The sequence below is a fragment of the Tupaia chinensis genome, unplaced genomic scaffold (assembly GCF_000334495.1).
Source record: "Tupaia chinensis unplaced genomic scaffold, TupChi_1.0 Scaffold000098_2, whole genome shotgun sequence".
Lineage (NCBI taxonomy): Eukaryota > Metazoa > Chordata > Mammalia > Scandentia > Tupaiidae > Tupaia > Tupaia belangeri.
The window spans coordinates 444,704-458,986 of NW_006159561.1; the positions used below are offsets into that span (position 1 = coordinate 444,704).

Below are 14,283 nucleotides of genomic sequence, written 5' to 3' on the forward strand. Positions count from 1 at the left end.
TCTGCCTTGGAATATTGTTCTTAGTATATAGTCGTGCCATTCTGGAAAAGAAAAGCTAACGCGGTCAGAGAGTTCAGACAGACGGGTGCTAACTAATCTAAGAAAGATTATGCCATATGAAGAGCCGTGCTAGAACTCTGTAGTGTTGAAGCTCAGTTTTAAAATTATTGTCTTGATTTTCTTCTTTCCATCTCTAGTCTACTTTGATCATGTCTGTCATTCTCATCCTGTCTTACCCAGCATATTATCAGTATTTAAGAAAGGAGAATCCAAGTGATATATCTTGTTAAGACTTCTTGCTGCCTACTAAGGAGAGTAATTCCTTGGCTAGCTGTCTTAAGTCATGCTAACTTATTTCATATGCTGTGTCCTCTAACCTATTCATTCTTTTCAGAACTTTCCACATATCATCTCTTTTTCTTGCTGGGTCTTTGTTTCTCTTTCCTGCATGTCTTTTCTATTGGAGGTCTATGGTGTGAAACTGAATGTTTCTTCTGAGTAGTGCCTTTGTTACCCCAACCTGTCCAAATTCTCTCTAGAACCTGGCCCTCTGGGTAAATAATGAACCATTTAACAACCCAGCATACAAGGATGTGGAGATATCTCTAAAAAGTTTGTAGAACATACATATTATGAAGAAATTCTATATAGACTTCAAAATTGATACACCCGGGACCAACAGTTAGCGTAATGGCTATGTCGCTGAACTCCCATGTAGCCGACCGCAGCTCAAGTCAAGGACCCAGTGACTTAAAACTCACCCCTGGCATGTGTGCATGCATGCCCAAGATCCCGAGAGGAGAATGGAGGAGAAGGGATTGCGGCATGGCTATACCCCCTGGGGAGTGATTTCTCACTTTCTGTCTCTCTCTGTCTTTCTGTCTTTCTGGCGAGCGCACGCGCCCTATAGCAAAAACCTCTCCCCCCACCAAAAAAAAAAAAAATGATGCACCAAGTCATGTACTTTGTATATCAGTCTTATATACTAATTCTACCTTTCCATAAACCAATTTAAATCCCCTGTCTTGGGGAAAATCCAACCATTTTCAATGGAATTATAAGTAAAACATTATGTATATGTTTAGAATAAAATACAATCAATTTCTTTACAAAGTTTACACATTCTGACTCTTCGGATACACTTTAAAGGACTGAGAGAATAATTAAAAATAGATTTGTGGAAAAGTTGTATTCAGTCTTTTGGATATTAAGGATCAAAGTTTTGGTTTTGTCTGAAGCACTTAAGGGGCGCTGTTCTTGAAAGCCACTCTGGAGGCACAAAAGGAAAGCACAAAACAAGACTGAACGTAAAGGTATAGGAGGAGAGATGAAGGTCTACTGGAAGAGAATGAAAAAAGTTTTCCTATTTTCTATTTTCTTTTCTTTCTTTCTTTCTTTTTTTTTTTAAAAAAAAAACTTTTGCCATAGGGCTCATGCACTCACTATAGAGAGTCAGAGAGAAAAATTGAGAAAACACCCCTTTGGAGGGATGCCCACACCATAATCCCTTCTCTTCCCAGCTCCTTTCAGAATTTTGGGCACACATGCCTGGTGTGATTTTCAAGCTGTCAGGTTGGGGACTCAAACCACAGTCAGTCATGTGGGAGTCCAGCATCTTAAACACCATGCCACCTGCTGGGCCAAGAAATTATCTTCATGACAGTAATAATTGGAATCATGTAAGCATTCTCTGTACTAAAGTAACTCGCTTATATTTTGGCATTTACGGGGCCATGTTATATGTCAGGGCCCACTGTGCTAGATGCCAGGAATACAGAGATGACTGAAAGCTCACTTTCTGCCCTTGAAAAGACCAAAAAGGAGAATGGGATACATCGTTACTTGATGGACATTGTGATAAATGTAAGATGCATGGTTCTGATAAAATGAAAGGAAAAGTCTGCAGGGGAGAGGACTAAGATTGACTGGGGTAAAAGAAGAAATACTGATAAAGGACAATAATTTAAATCTCATTAGGGAGGATAATGGACCACCTGATGGAACACTGGATTAGAGAGGAATGACAGCAGCATGTAGACAGCAGAAGCAAAGGCACAAGGAGACATGAGCTGTAAGAATGAGATTTCAGGCCCAGCCCCAGTGGCACAGGTAGGAGGGCACTGCTATGAGATACTGGAGTCATATGAGAAGCCCTTGGGCTCAGATCTTGGGTTGACCTGAACATGCTGGGTGTACTTGTGATGCTCCAGTGAACCTAGCTAGCTGGAAATCTGGAGGAAGGATTGCAGCATGATGATCTGTTGGGGGTGGTCTTTCTTTCTCCCTGTCAATAAGAAAATAAACAAACAAAAAACTCCAAAAAAGAATGAGATTTCAATTGCTCAAGAGGGCAAATTGTTTTACTACCTAACACATCCTCATCCTATTACAAATTTACATAATATATATGTTCTACTTATATATGCCCCATTGAAACTTAAATATTAGCTTTCCTTAATATATATTATATTATTATATAGTAAGATATTTTCCATATAAATGTAGACTACTACTCCTTATCAGTTAACAAAGGCTCAGTAAATGCTAGAAATGTTGCTAAGCACTTCTTATGATCTCATTTCATTCTTAATGGTAGATAGGTCATATTATACCAGCATTTCTCCCATGAGGAGCCTGAAGCCCACAAAGGTTACAACCATTGTCCAAAGTTAGCCAGAGCCAGAGAGTAGGTGACACTTCCACCAGGTCTGTCTGACTCTACTGAGTTAGATCGATTCTTCTGGACTCAAGTCTTAGGATGGAGCTTTTGACATTAAGATGAACTGAAGAGAACATACTACTTTTCCTAATTGGAGGACACAGGTAGGGCAGAAAAACCAAGTGCACAGAAAAGAGAGAGGAAGTGTGGAGTAGAGGGCAGGCTTAGGCTTTGAAGTCTAGTATAACTGAATTCCCAGCCTGACTGTGCTAATTGCCAGCAACAAGGCGTTAGTCAGGTCACATAACTGCTCTGTCCCTCCCCCTGTGCAGTGGGGTTTGGAGCATCTGCCTTGTTAGTGTGTAAATGATCCGCAATTGTGCCTGGCACCAAGAAAGCACCCACTCATGGTAGCTGTTGTGACTACTACACTTACTGTTCTTGTCAATACTCTGTATTCACACATGCCATCACCTTTCTCCGTGTACTATTATTATCACTATGGCTACTAGCATGGTTATTACCAGCAACAACAACTGGATTGACTAAAGGAATAGGTTTGTGCTGGTTCCATGGTGTGGTGATTAAGACAGCTGGGTATCACATGGCCGGCTGTGCAGTTTGAGGCCTGGACCCAGCAGCTTGAGAAACATGCTGTGTGCTTGTGCGTGCATGCCCAAAATCCTGAAGGTTATATGGAGGAGAAGGGATCATGGTGTGACCATTCCCATTGGGACAGGAGTGGTTTTCTCCATTCTCGCTTTCTCTTTTTGGTGAGCATGTGTACCTTTTGGAAGGAATTTAAAAAAAAAAAAATCACAGTTACTTAAGTCTTCTCTGTGACCAGTAGTTCTATGTTCATTTCACTTTTTTATTTGTTTGTTTGTTCTGTTTGTTTTTGGAGAGTTTTTTGCTATAGGGTGCGTTTGCTCGCCAGAAAGACATAGGCAGAGAGATAGAAAGCAAGAAATCACCCTCCATGGGGGATGGCCATGCCACAATCCCTTCTCCTCTGTTCTCCTCTTGGGATCTTGGGCATGCATGCACACACACCCAGTGTGAGTTTAAGTCACCGGGTCCAGGACTCAAACCGCAGTCAACTTACATGGAAGTCCAGCGACATAGCCATTATGCCAACTGCTGGTCCATCATTTCAGTTTTTAGAGAACATTTACCTTGGCAGGTCTCTGTGGCTAAGTTCTTTAGGGAATTAAACATGAGTATATTATTTCCTTTCTTAATTAGCTTATAAACTAGTTTGGGCTTCATGCTGCAGTCATATGTTAAAGAAAAATCATATGGGGAGTTAAAGAGTTCATGCAAATTGAGAGCCAACCCCTTGCAGGAGGAGGATGTGCATAGCTCTGGAAGGGTGGTCAGGACCTAAATAATTTCAGGATGATTTGAAGATTCCATTATACAAGTAGTACTTCTCTGGATAATCCCAATATCCTCGTGTCAGGTGGTAGGCATGTCACTTTATTCACAGGTACACCTTGTTATTAGGACACTTTATTTTAGTGGTTAGAGTTGGTCATTAGACTATAATTGAGCACCTATGTGCGGGGCTGGGGAAGCAGCAAGAACAAAACCCTGGTTCCTATTCCCAGAGAGCCCAGTCTGCATAAAAATGGTTTTTATAGGGGTGGCAAGTGGTGTGGTGATTTAAGGGTGCTGGACTCCCATGAGGCTGACCACAGATTGAATCCCAGACCTGGTGACTTGCTTTCTCACTTTCCCTCTCTCACTCTGTCCCTCTCTGGTCAAATGGGGGGGGCAGATAGGGTAAGTAAATAAATAAAGTTAAGTAAAATAATTCTTTAAAAATGTTTTTTATAGATCATTATGCAGAGGGGCAGACATTTATAACAACCTTGAAATGGAACTTTCCCCATCCAGTATGTTGAAGACTGACATGTGACAATTTGATATTCCTTTATTTTACTAAAATAACAACTTGGCCAAATATACTTTCAGCACTTTTATTATAGTCACATGTTTATATTTATAGGAGAAGTGGTGCTAATTCCCTACGTTAACAGGTCGTATTCAGATTGTTCTATTTTTACTTTGGCACAAAATTGCTGAAGAGTAACATTTTAAGACATGTAGTGATTATAGCGTATGGAATCACTATGTATATCGAATTATATAGCAAATAATCTTGCTGAACTGAGAAGACAAGATAGTAGTTTTCTTAAATTCTGGATTATTTGTGTAAGATTTATTAAATTCAGTTTTATTCTGGGTTACTGATGGCTTTAATACTTTCTTTTTGCTAAATTTCTACCTTCCCAACAACAAAGGTGATCTCCTTTTTAATATGGAATAGATGACCTAGGTAGGATTCCAGAATGGATTTTCAGAAACCAGGGAAAAAACTCTTCACTTTAGTGTATACAATAAATAATGTATTTTTTTTTTTTAATTTGAAAGGTAGTCAAATAGGTGAGTGCAGAAATCTTGCCAACCCTTGGGCACTTGTAATTTTCATACCCAAATGCATGAGTTTTTACTTGACTATTACTCTGTTATACATTAAGTAATAGTTTCCATGGCAACCTTTGCATCACATTATAACATTTAAATATAAGGTGTTGTGTTTATGAGAAAAGACAATGTATTTGGATTTTTGAATATTTGGTAAAATGCAATTATTGCTAAAATTATTTTGTTCAATACCAATTGTATCTTGGGGGGGCGATTATGCAAATTTTCAGCCAAATATAGTCATTTACTTTTTGTGATGTATTGGGAGAATATAAGATTTACAAAAAAATACAGTACTTGATTAACACCACTAAACACATATTAAATGCCTATAATTGGCTTTGCAAGAAGAAAAATACAAAATGAGCTATAGTTGAGGTCATTTATCAGTAGCTAATGCAGTAGGAAGAATTGAATTTATTTAACATCACATGGTTTATAAAATTCTATCACTTATAATACATTTCTTATTTATGTATACTGAGTTGGTTAACTGTAACTAATTTTGATCTCACGTATAGTTGAATTAACAGTAGCAGTTTGCTCATGCCTGCAAAAGCAAAATTAAATGAGCCACTGAAGTAATCCTTGTGGCAGTTCCAGGAAAATGGCCACTTACGCTTAAATTATCAGGATTTTTGGCCACTTTCCTTCTTAAATGTGGGGGAAAAAACAAAACTGTTGTTATTTCTCGATTCCATTGAACCTCTGGGTCATGATGTTGTCATCACTGTCTACATAGATTCTTATATTTAAGTATTTTTCAGCTTTTACAGTGATTTTTTTTTCAAAATGTTTATCTCCTATGTACTTTTTATCTGAAAATGGAATAGAGATTCTGAAAATTATTCACAAGTTTTGGCGAATTTTTTAAATATTAATAACCAGTGGATCATAATATAGGACTGTGTGTTGAGGGATAGAGGAAGGGGAAGGTAAGCTATTTGCTGCTGGGTATTTTACATATGTTGTTTCATCTCCTCCTCTCCAAGAGAGCTTTAATCAGTCCCTTTGTACAGAGGAGGAAGATATGGTTTAGAGCAGTTGTATAACTAGCCCCTAATCACGTTGCTTGTATGCTTCCGAGGTCAGCTTTGACCTGATCGGAATGACCTCAAAGCCTTCCCTCTTTCCTTAATCTGTTTGAATTCTGCTTCTGACTTGTTAGGAACACAACATGCACTGCACATTTAATGTCGAAATTAAAAACGCTTACCAAAAGCCCTTAAAAGACAATATTTGCTGAATGAAAATTCTAGTAATTTACATTTCTCTATAGCAAAATAATAATTGGTTAAGTCCCTGATTGTGAAAGTTATCTCTGTCTTCTTGTCCTTCGAAGTTTCCCGAGTCCTCTTTTGTTGAAAACCATGCATAGGATAGAAATCCAAATAAACTACAAAGGTGCATTCCTGTCCCTTCGGGGATCAGAAATAAAGACCATCCAAAGACTGACCTTCACTTTGAGCTTCGAAGCTCAGAAGTGGACAGGTGGAAATATCGTGTTCTTCATTGCCCTTGGGTGCGAGATATATTCTAGGTTGCAGAGTTAAGTGCCAACAGCAGCAAAATTATCGCCCCTCCTGCTACTGTAGTAAGTCAGCAATGGCCCTTCTGTGGTCAAAATGGCAAATTCAGCAGCAGCTATTCGACAGGGATTTGAAAAAACTTCCCCATGGCTGTTAGGAATCTTATTTAGCACTGTCTTTGAAAAAACCCAATTCCATGCAGAATTCGCTATGTAGAACTGACCTCGGTTCTGCTAAAAAGTGTTTTAAACACGTCGAATTTGTCATTTATCCTGAGGTGTGTTTTGCACTCAACATGACAAAATCTATTAGGTACCTATGCTTTATCCAGCATTCATAAGTTTTACAGCAGTTTGGAATTTTATTTCCATATTAACATAAAAAAAAAAAATCCCTGGTTTTACAGAGTCAGTTCGCCATACAAAGCCACTATACATCACTTAGGTTTGTGATGAAAGAATGGAATTGCAGCTGTGTGAGTACTAGAATACCCAAACATGAATTAGACTCACAAGCGTTTGGCAATAGTTCAGAAAAGGAGCTTAATCTGGTTTCATCTGAGACTGCTTTTCTCTGTTCTGTAACACCCCCCCCCCCAAGATGTTGTGTCTGATATCGGAGCACAACGTAATGGGAGTGACGCAAAATCGGAACGAAAGCCCTAAGGAAACAAGGGACACATTTGCTTCTCCCCAGAGATCTTTTTTTTTTTTTTTTTTGCTACTGCCTTTTTTCCCTCTCCCAGGGTCCAACTCTAAAATTCAAGGTCATTCACCTATTAGAGGAATTAATGATAAGCCAAAAAAAGCAGCGTTCATGGCACTGTGATCTCACTCATATCTATAATTAAGGGTAAATATAATCTTCCTTTTTAGAAATGTACCACCCACCCATTACATTTAAAGTGCTGACTGAAATGAAATAATAGTTCAGAGCAAGATGATTTTAGTTTAACAAGAAAAAAAAAAGTCGATAATTTAAGCTTCAAGCAGTTAGTTCTATTTTTTGATTACCATTCAGTTATAAATCTAATTTGAGATAGATGCTGCTTTTCTGTTACTCAAGTTTAATTCATGGTTTGCATTCTTGGTTGCATAAGCAAAGTTCAGTGGTTGATCAAAGATGTTAAGAAAGAAGCTCCCCTTAAAAGGAATCAGAGCAAGATTGAGAATGTGTTGGAAGTAGTCTGAAACTCAGATCTAATGTGAATCATACAAAAATTTGAACTGAAAGACACTCTCCCAACATTTGGGTTTGGATTTGAATGCCTGTTTTGGGACTGGCTCTTCACTGGAGGATTGGTTGCAGGGGATGAACCTCAAAACATTTTAAAGCCATTTGACGAAGTCAGCCTGTTTTATTCTTTGGTGAAGGGTATTTTAAGCCTTCAAGTTGTTTGCCTTTGGAAGAACATAAGCAGTGAATAAGGGAAGGGTTTGTCTCATCACACTAGGGGCAGTTAAGCAAAATGCTAAACTATGGGTTTAAGATTTACAGGTTAGCTCCGTGGGATGTCACATCTTGCTTCCAGTGTTTCCTGCACACCCGGGCAGCTTAGTGCTGGGACCCAGCATAACCACAGGGTATGAGCTTGCACAATGGGGAGAACCTAAAACCTTTATAATCCTATTTAAGGCAAGGATGAATTTGCCCATTTTGGAAGTAGCCTTAGCTTTTAAACTGAACTTTCATTAAACATAAATTTGTCTTCTCTCTCTCTCTCTCTCGCTCTCTCTCTCTCTCTCTCTCACACACACACACACACACACACACACAGGTAAATTCCTGAATAAATGAATGTCTTATCTGTTTCATATAGTACTTTAATTTACCTTTAGTCGAGTCTTGTTAACTTTTTAAAAATTCGTAAGCGGATTTTGCAGCCAGTGGAAAATATGTTATCTTTTTCATTGTCACAGATAGTTAAGTATGTGACGTAAAAGCCAAATAATAGTAAATGGTCATTGTTCATTTTACAAGTATACTCTACAATAAGAACACATATATTTTTATCTTCCTTTTTCCCAAGGGGGTGATTAAGGCTCCTGTAAGTGTGAGGAAGTGTTTATTTTTGTTGCTTTAGAAGAATGATTCTATTGTCCAAGTGAAAAGAAAAAGGAACAAACAGGTCTGGAAGGAAAGAAACAAGAATGTGCTTTGTAGGAAAGAAAAACAAAACCAAACCAAACATTAGCACTAAATGTTTCTAAGTGAGTGTTGTCTGGTCTTCATACTGTGTAACTGTACAGAGTTCATGTGGTTACATATGCAAGAGTTGGATGCATGATTTATTTACAACTGGCCCATGAAATGATTTTTAGTTCACAACAATCAGGTCAACCACAGCCAGCTAGCTATTTTCTACTTACCATTTTATGTTTTTCGACCGCTGCTCAAACAGTACTACAAGCATGTTTGTTTTAGTGGACCTATGCATTAACTTTCTTGGGAATAAAAATCTTTGCCAGCAGGACCAACAAGAATTAACTAATGTTTAAGCTCATTAAAAAGGTAGGCAAGCATTTCAACATAATTGCACAGCCTTTTCCTATATATATATATACTAAGAAGTAGGAGCCATGTTCCATCTAGAACAAGAAGTCATCAATAATATCATTTCAAACTCCTCTTTCCAGCCAAAGGAAGACTCATATTTAGATCTGTCGAACTGTAAGAAGGTTGTAATTTCGAACCCTTTGCAGACTTACTGATCGAAATTTCAAAGAAAACTTGGAGCAGGACTTAAATACATGTAGACTTTGTTCATAAGAATGGCCAAGAGTAAAATGTCCAATCTTGCTTGTAAAATTTTTCAACGCCACTCCAAAACTGATAAAGAAATGATTTAATGTGATAATGTTAGAAATGAGCTCTGTATTTTAGTTTGTCACTCTAGCTTTTTAATGTCTTTCCGTTAAGTTCAGAAGAGGTAATAGTTGAGCATGCAGATAGCAGGTTTTTATCTAGGAAATAATCTGGTGGTTGTCAGGTTAATGCGGTAAATATTAAGATCCTAGCAATGAGCTGAATGCGTAAAAGCTGCTTTCGACCTCAAATTTCATCTTTTAAGTTTATTTTGAAGGAACATTTGTTATATAGCCCCGTAAAAAAGTCTTAAACTGAGTCAGGGAAGGCGAGCTTGTCAGTAGCTGATTTGCCCTTTATCTGTTACTCATCTGACACAAAAATCTCTCGGAATAGAGAGGTTCTCTTTATGATATTAGCTATATGTGGTGGGAAGGGGAGGTTTGAATTTTTGATTTTCCAGCTTATGGGTCATATTTGACCAACTGCTTTCACTGGAAGACATGCCACTTTGTTGAGCTATTTAGGAATCAAAAAGACTGTCTTAATTTAAAACAAGGACTCTTTGTTTTAGTTGGTGACTGCCTTGTGAAATTTTTCAGTTCTCAGCGGGTTAACCAGGGAACAGGGGCAGAGTCATAATTGGCCTATTTAGAGTATTTTGCATGTGAATAGTGTGTTAGTGAAGCATCCCTAAGTCTGTTGTGAGTGACATGGTGATTAGAATTTAGATTAGGGAAAACACATTCTGTACTTTATCAAGGACAGTAATTAGTTCAGTCAGTAAAAGTTGATTACAAGTAACGATAAAGTTAGATTTTTAGTACTTAATTTTAAAATTTCTTTATTAAACAGTAAATTTGTTCTTAATATAAATGGTACTATCTCCACTTGTTTTATTGCCTATCAGAATAATTAAAAGAACAATGTGTTCAGTGCAGAGTATAATCAGGCGATTTATATATTGTGGGTAAGTTTCTGTGTAGTTTTTTAGCATATGTAATAGTATTATATCATCTTTCTTATGTCATCATTTTTGAAAGTTTAGTAATTTGTCACACCGTGATGAGTTAATGATATTTGTGCGAGTTTTCTAGTGTTAGGTAAATGTTTAATCTGTGGGGATGTGTTTTAGTTTCTGATAGTCCTCAAGAGGGCATTCTGAAGTTTTTTGATTTGTTCCTGTGAGCTGGGTTTGCCTACTGTTCCTATAATTTTAGAAGGTAATGTAAGGATTTGAATTTCCTCTTGGTTCAGTTGGCATTTTTGCTTCCGTGGGTGCTGTGTGGATTTGTGGAGGACTGTGGTGTGCCGGCACACACAGAGGCAGACTTCCCAGTGGAGTCCATCATGTACACTCACTCCCATTGTGAGCGGCTGGAGGAAGTTGTGTTATGTTTGAAAAATGAGATTCTTAGTTCCTGTGAAGGAAAGGCACGAAGAGTCCTCAGATAGGAGCCTCGTTCTAGACAAAGGAAACATTCGCTTACATAAATACCATTTTCTTAAGAAATCCCAATGTTAGTCATCTTGAAAGAGTGCAAAAAAATATGTGTACACACACACACACACACACACACACACATTGTTGACAGGGAATCATCTTCTACCTTCTCAGAAGTGAAGTATTAAAACTTCCCCAACTTCGGGAGAGCCTCTGAGACTGCTTTTCTTCTTGTGTTTTTTTTTGTGTTGTTTTAATTGTTTCAGCTTAGCAGATGCTGTTTTCTTTATTGCATTGTTTTAAGTACTAGCAATCAGTTGGGGGGTGGTGAATGTAAAAAAATTAACCATATATGTTTGTTTTCCCTTTTTTACCTTTTAGCAGAGTCTCCTTGGAGGTGACATGGATATGGGCAACCCAGGAACCCTTTCGCCCACCAAACCTGGTTCCCAGTACTACCAGTATTCTAGCAATAACCCCCGAAGGAGGCCTCTTCACAGTAGTGCCATGGGTAAGGTACTCCTCTGTTTGAATGCCTTCATGATTATTGTTAATATCACTCTTGTATCTATCCCCACCCTAGACCCCCAAAACTTCTTAAAATTGGTCTCAATAAGTGTGAAGACCTCCACCTACCATCTGTACCTGGTATGTTAACAGTGTAGAGTAACAGGAGAACCTTATGGCATACACGGGAGGACTTTAAAATGTTTGTGGAAAAATGGAATTAAAGTATGAATTAATTTGATGCAAAAAATAAAAAATTAAAACCCATGCAGTTTTTTTTTTTTTTTTTTTTTTCAAAACATGCCTCTTCTCACAATTAATTTGATGCAAAAAATAAAAAATTAAAACCCCTGCAGTTTTTTTTTTTTTTTTTTTTCATAACATGCATCTTCCATGAACGGGTCAAAGATCTCATACTTTTTTTCTGGTTTTTTCTTGACCACACACATAAAGGGACATCTTACAAAATCAAAGCAATAAAAAACTAAATATCTTCATTTTCTCTGAGAAAGTAGAATTTGATTTCTGCTAGAATAAAAGGTGGTGGTGATCACTACAGTATACCAGGGTCATGTCTTCATAGTTTATTGTTTTTTTAGTTAGTAAAACAGGCCTTACCGTGTCTTCACTTTTCTTTTTTTTCCCCAGAGGTACAGACAAAGAAAGTTCGAAAAGTTCCTCCAGGATTGCCATCTTCAGTAAGTACTGCTTATTTCTGCTTTGGACATGGTTTGTTTTGCTCTGTTTTGTTTTGATGTGAAGGAGATAGAAGTAAATGAGGTTCCTGCACCCAAAGCAGTGCGTTTATCTAGAATGTGTATGAGGTAGGAGTGACCTGCACACCCAGCACCTGACCCTGGGTGGTGGAGTGATTAATTGCACCTCCTGGAAGACTAGGTAGTTGTATTGGTATTCAGCAGGTTAAGCTCTGAAGAGAGTCTTGAAAAGGGTGCCTGAAGTTCCAGGAGTTTACCTGTACAGAGCTTTCAGGAGAATGAGTATTAGTTTCATGTGTTGGTTATATTCTTTGTCAGTATTATGATGATTTATGGATTTGCATGCGAAAGGAGATTTGTGGAGAGGATTTAGGAAAAATTTACATGGGTTTCAGCCCAGAGTGCAGGGAGAACGTCTCTATTTTCTAGAGTGGTTGCTGAATAAAGGCTGCAGAGGTAGCTGCATCAGTAGCCCTTTGCTTCTGTAATACCAGGTGACAACTAGAAGAATCCAGCTGTGACCAAAAGCATTCTGGGACTTTTTTTTTTTTTTTTAATAGCTGGAGCTATATACAGGAGTTTCTGAGGCTTCCCCAGTTTCTAGCACAGCAAAGGCTGGTTGTGATCACAACTAAATACATGCTATCTTATTTTAAATTCACACACACACACACTTTTTGAAATTTGAGTTCTTACATAATTTTATTTGATTTTGTTTAGGACAGATTAATTTCTAATCATTTTCTCCGTATGAAAAATAAAAATAGGGTTTCTCTTTTCTTTCCTTGTTTCCTCCTTCCTTCTTCCTTTTTAAAATTCTTCCTTCCTTCTTATGAGATGCATATGTACATTTTTAACTTTAATTCTGTAGGGTACTAGTATTCTTTGAAAAGAATGCAGATGAGTCTGATTATAAGTTCTTATAGTTTAAGATAAAATTATATTTAGATTTCTGAAAATATATTGCCAATCAGTGCTCACATATTAGTTTTATTTCATTTGTAATAAATTAGGAGAATAATGGGTTTTGCAAATGTGCTAAGATTAGATTAACCCAAACACCTGTGTATTTGACTTGATTTCAGTTCAGCTCATCCAAAAAATTATTAAATGAATATATCAGAATAAGTCTTATCAGGAAGACACCCAGATTTTATATGCTGATTATCTAGACTTGGTAATGTTGAAGAAGCATCATGAAATCATCTACAAATACAGAAAAATATTATGTAAATAAAATTGCCAATCGTGTATAAAGTTGTCATTGTGGACGACCAGTAAGTCATTTAAAATGTTCTGTTTATTCTTTAGCTTTCTGTGTTGTATTGAAATTGACTAATATCCTCAAAGGTTTATATAAGCATATTTTAAGCTTGTACTTAGCAATGGATTTAATGTAGATGGAACTGTAGCTTTCAATAATTTGTATGACTGCTTCAAAGGATATAGTCCACATAGCTGTTTACATTTTAAACATGTCTGAACATAATATGGACAATATCAAATATGTGACGAGGACCTTTGAATGTTTTAAACAACAGAATAACTGTGCTATAAATGTCATGAAAAAAACTTAAAGCCATTGTACCCTATCTATGCCTCATATTAAGATGAACTTAGTTCGTTCTTTCCAAGTGCTAAAATTTTGCATAAATCTACACAGTTTCTAAGGAGTAGAATGGTGTGGCATTAGGTGATGTCTGTATATTTAATTATTGTCAATAACAATTTCTCATAATTCGTTGGAAATTTTTAGTATTTCCTGTAGCTAGCCAGCCCCTGTAGAAAATTTTACTGGTACATCTTATTTGTTACCATTAAGACAATTTATGTGTTGCTAGTATGTGTGGTATGGTCAGAAATATAAAAGTATCTTTCTTTCTGATAAATAAAACTCAGAAATTGGAAATTTAGTTTTTATTATATTTTGACTTCTGGTTGTCAGTTTAGGATTTAGTGTTGGAAAATTTATCTTGGCTAAATGTTTTCCTGGTCTTCATGGAACATTCTGGTTAATAGCCCATTTTTTGAAAGATAGGGAGGAGAAAAATTGAATTAAAAAGGGAAATTTTTTTTCCCTTAAACAAGAAAATGAGATAGTTTGGGTTATTTTAAAGTTCAGTCATCTGCTTT

The 14,283-nt window shown here is 37.1% G+C and overlaps 1 protein-coding gene across 12 annotated transcripts in view; it reads left to right on the top strand.

Moving 5' to 3' along the window:
* Positions 1-14,283, top strand: part of TCF4 (transcription factor 4) — a 436,167-nt gene that overhangs the window by 263,793 nt on the left and 158,091 nt on the right. For 7 of the 12 annotated variants that reach the window (XM_006143421.3, XM_006143424.3, XM_006143427.3 and 4 more), the window contains 2 exons: positions 11,309-11,438; positions 12,083-12,132. In XM_006143421.3, the coding sequence (XP_006143483.1) occupies positions 11,309-11,438; positions 12,083-12,132 (180 nt within the window). The remainder of the gene's footprint in view (positions 1-11,308; positions 11,439-12,082; positions 12,133-14,283) is intronic. The other 5 variants (XM_006143423.3, XM_006143426.3, XM_027769935.1 and 2 more) reach the window with 1 other exon arrangement.